The sequence below is a fragment of the Cryptomeria japonica genome, chromosome 10, assembly GCF_030272615.1.
Source record: "Cryptomeria japonica chromosome 10, Sugi_1.0, whole genome shotgun sequence".
In the NCBI taxonomy this organism is placed as follows: Eukaryota; Viridiplantae; Streptophyta; class Pinopsida; order Cupressales; family Cupressaceae; genus Cryptomeria; species Cryptomeria japonica.
The window spans coordinates 84,337,546-84,341,037 of record NC_081414.1 but is presented as its reverse complement, the minus strand read 5'-3'; the positions used below and the strand labels follow the sequence as shown (position 1 = coordinate 84,341,037).

The 3,492-nt window shown below is 36.4% G+C and overlaps 1 protein-coding gene across 1 annotated transcript; it reads left to right on the top strand.

Annotated features, from left to right (window-relative positions):
- The first annotated feature begins 1,663 nt into the window (after nucleotides 1-1,663).
- LOC131033328 (uncharacterized) lies at nucleotides 1,664-3,241 on the top strand. Its single transcript, XM_057964528.2, has 2 exons — nucleotides 1,664-2,741; nucleotides 2,823-3,241. The coding sequence occupies exons 1-2, from the start codon at nucleotides 2,273-2,275 to the stop codon at nucleotides 2,870-2,872; spliced, it is 519 nt and encodes a 172-aa protein (XP_057820511.1). The 5' UTR covers nucleotides 1,664-2,272; the 3' UTR covers nucleotides 2,873-3,241.
- Nucleotides 3,242-3,492: the final 251 nt, after the last annotated feature.

Below are 3,492 nucleotides of genomic sequence, written 5' to 3'. Positions count from 1 at the left end.
CATCATTAGGGAATATACTATAATCCAAGGGTCACATTCTTTTAAATTAGACCCCTAGATGGACCAATTTAATAATGATGAACCAAAATTGAGGATAACAAAGAAGCATGCAATTTTTTTTTTAAGATAATCACTACCTTATAGGGGTAGCTCCCTCTATTTATAAATAGGTTTTACAATATATTGTTCTCCAAGGACTAAAACATTACAAAATTAAGCTCTTTCACAACTAGTCACAACCATATCTAGGCCATATGCAAACCTATTAAGAACACAACTGGTGTAAAAAGAAGCATGTAATATGATCCTAGGATGATGCCATAAATAAACAATGCAAAATTATTCATTACTTAAGCTTTGTGATTTAGACATTCTTTTTCATATTCTAAGGATGATTAAATGAGTTATAGAGTATTTAAATACACCACTCATGGTGCAATTTGGAATAGTTCACACTTTAATTAACTTATAACAACTAGTGAAAACATCAATAAGGTTTGGAATTTGACTTTTGAAAATGTGAAGTTTAGATATATGTGCGAAAATGATCTAGATTAATTATGCTCTTACAAACCTAAACTAGGTTAGTAAATAGGAGATTTACAGATTTGATTGATTTGAAGGATAAGTGATAATGGATCAAGGCAAGATAATTTGATTTCGAGGATAGGTGATAAGGAGATCATGGTAGAATAATTTAATTTCAAGGATTAGTTATAATGGGATAAAGGCAGGATAATGCTATTTATTTTCCATATAGAATATGCCATCTTGCACACTAATCAAAATATAAAAAACAACTTAATAACCTTATATCTAAAACATTAAGAAAAGACATGCATGCAAAGATCATCATTTAAAAGTTTCACATCCAAAGCAATTGATTGGATAATCATGAGAATCTTTGAAGATTATCATGTAAAAGCTTCACATCTAAAGCATATATTAAATGAATAGGAGAGTATATAAATACACCATCCTATAGTGCAATTTGGAATAGTTCACATTTCAGTTATCTTATATCAACTAGTAAAAACATCAATAAGGTTTTGAATTTGAATTTTTAAAATGTGAGGTTTAGATATATGTGCAAAAATGATCTAGATCAATTATGCTCTCACATCTCAAACTAAGGTAGCGAATAGTAGATTTAAGGACGAGGATTGATTTCTATGATAAGTGATAATGGGATCATGCTAGGATAATTTGAGTCTAAGAATACGTGATAATGGGATCAAGGTACAATAATTTGATTACAAGGATAAGCGACAATGAGATTAAAGTAAGATAATGCTCTTTATTTTCCATATAGAATATGTCATCTTACATGTTAATCAAAATATAGAAGACAATCTAATCAACATAAATCGAAAACACTAAAAAAAGACGTGCATGCAAATATCATCATTCAAAAGATTCACATCCAAAGCAATTGATTGGATAATCATGAGAATCTTTAAAGATTATTATATTTATATATTTAACCCACAACAAAATTTATTTAACTTATGTTTCTCTAGGTTTAATATTCCTGGGTAAAAGGTTAAAAATCCATCTGGCTAATATAGAAATTCTTAAACATCTATTAAATTTACCAAAAAGCAAAAGATCAAATATTCTTAGAAATTGGCGAAGTCTATGTTGGCTGCTAGTGCATGATGATTGGAAGCAAAGATGCACCAGACGATCCGCGGGAGCCGAAGTAGCAAATTTGTTTTTATGCATGTAACCAATCAAAACACGCCACTTGTCCTGCATTACATATACAAGCAGAGAAGTGTGGAGCGGAGACTCGGACTGAATATTTTATTATTTCTTGGTTCTCGTGCATTATTGTCTTTGTAATCGGACGGACCTTGTGATCCCGAATTCTGGGTGGATTTCAGAGCGTCCGATGGGAGGAATGAGTAGGATATTTAATGGCGCGGGAGCGTTTTGCCGTCAAGCACCGGCGGAAGAACTCCGTCTTCTCCCAGCTTTCGGACATCAAAAATCACACAAGGATATAATTGGGTTTTCAGCTATTCTGTTTCTTGCGGGACAAGATTTATGAATAAACAAATGTTTTGGATTTAAATTCTTGTTTCCGTCACTTCTCACAAGTTCTTTCAAGAGTTGCACAGCTGTTCGGAGAGTTGCTAATGGCGGGGGTTTCACTGTAGAGGGAGCCTCCTGAGCGCTGGAAGGGTTTAATTTTTGTTAAATATTAGCCTCCCTTGCACTGGAAGGGTTTAATTTGGTTAAATATTTCTTCTTTTGCCCTGAGATCGCTATGACTTTCAGCCTTTCCCGATGGCTGTGGCGAAAGCGAGATTCGAAACTCCGACCTGCTGCTTCTCCCGCTTTGGCGGAGCGGCGGCGGCAGGAGGAAGATGTGGCGGGGACATCGGGGAGGAGGAGTAGGAAGAGTAAGGGGGGAAAAGGAGCAGGGCGTGATTCCAAGGCTCCGACTGATCCAGAATTTAACGGCGTGATTGTGCCGGTGGACGGGGTTTGTATGTCGGATTCGGAGGATTCCGGGGATTCGGATTGGTCAATCGGGTGGTTCGAACACCAATCCTCTGAGTTCTCCACTGAAACAGAGTCGGAGAGAAGTTTTGCAGTTTTGATCCCCTGCTATGGTCTCGGGGCGCTTCCTAAAGATCCTCGGAAAAAGAAGGAGAAGGTTAATGATTCTGCCCGGCATGATGATCCTCAGGGGCAGCTGTTAAATGCAGTTCTCTCTACCAGTCCTTCTCAAGGTATATTATCTTCAGCCCTTGATGAATTAGTTTATTTTCATAAGATTTTAAATTGTGCGCCTTTTTGTATTTCGTGTGCAGATAACCAGAAGTATCTACAGCAATGGCTGGACTCTCAGAAGAACTACTGAAAACAGGGGGCTTGAAATGTGCGTTTGCTACTGTGTTAGGGTTGTGATAGGGTTTCTTCTTTGAGTGTATCAGCTGCAATATAGGGTTTTCTTCGTCTGTACATATATAAAATATGTAAATATCGGCTTTTAGGGATTGGAGCAGCTCTGGAATTAGAGCCATAACTAGAAAACGAGAAAAAAAATTTCTCTTTTTTTTTGAAGGACTACTTTTTGTATATAGAATGATTGATGATTGGTAGTGTACATATAACAGGCTCCCCGGCCTCCAAATTGCTTAACAAATTCTTGTCAGGGAAAGCTTTCCTGGATCAATTATTTTTTATTAAATCAATATATTTGTCTCCTTTTGATGGGAGCTTCGGTGTGTTCCAGTGTCAATGATTGAAATGCTGAATTCTTTTTTCCCCTTTTTCACTGTAGATTCAGTGTATTTTAGTAGCAATTTTGGAAATGCTGTTTTTGGTTCCTCGCATGGTGTTTTGTAAAGGAATTCGGCGTGCACTTTGATTCGCTGCTTATTCCTAGAGCTTGGACATGTAGGGAAGAATGGTGAACGGAAATGATGATTAAATGCAAATATTTTACACGGGTAAGAAAGAACACTGCAAATATTTTAC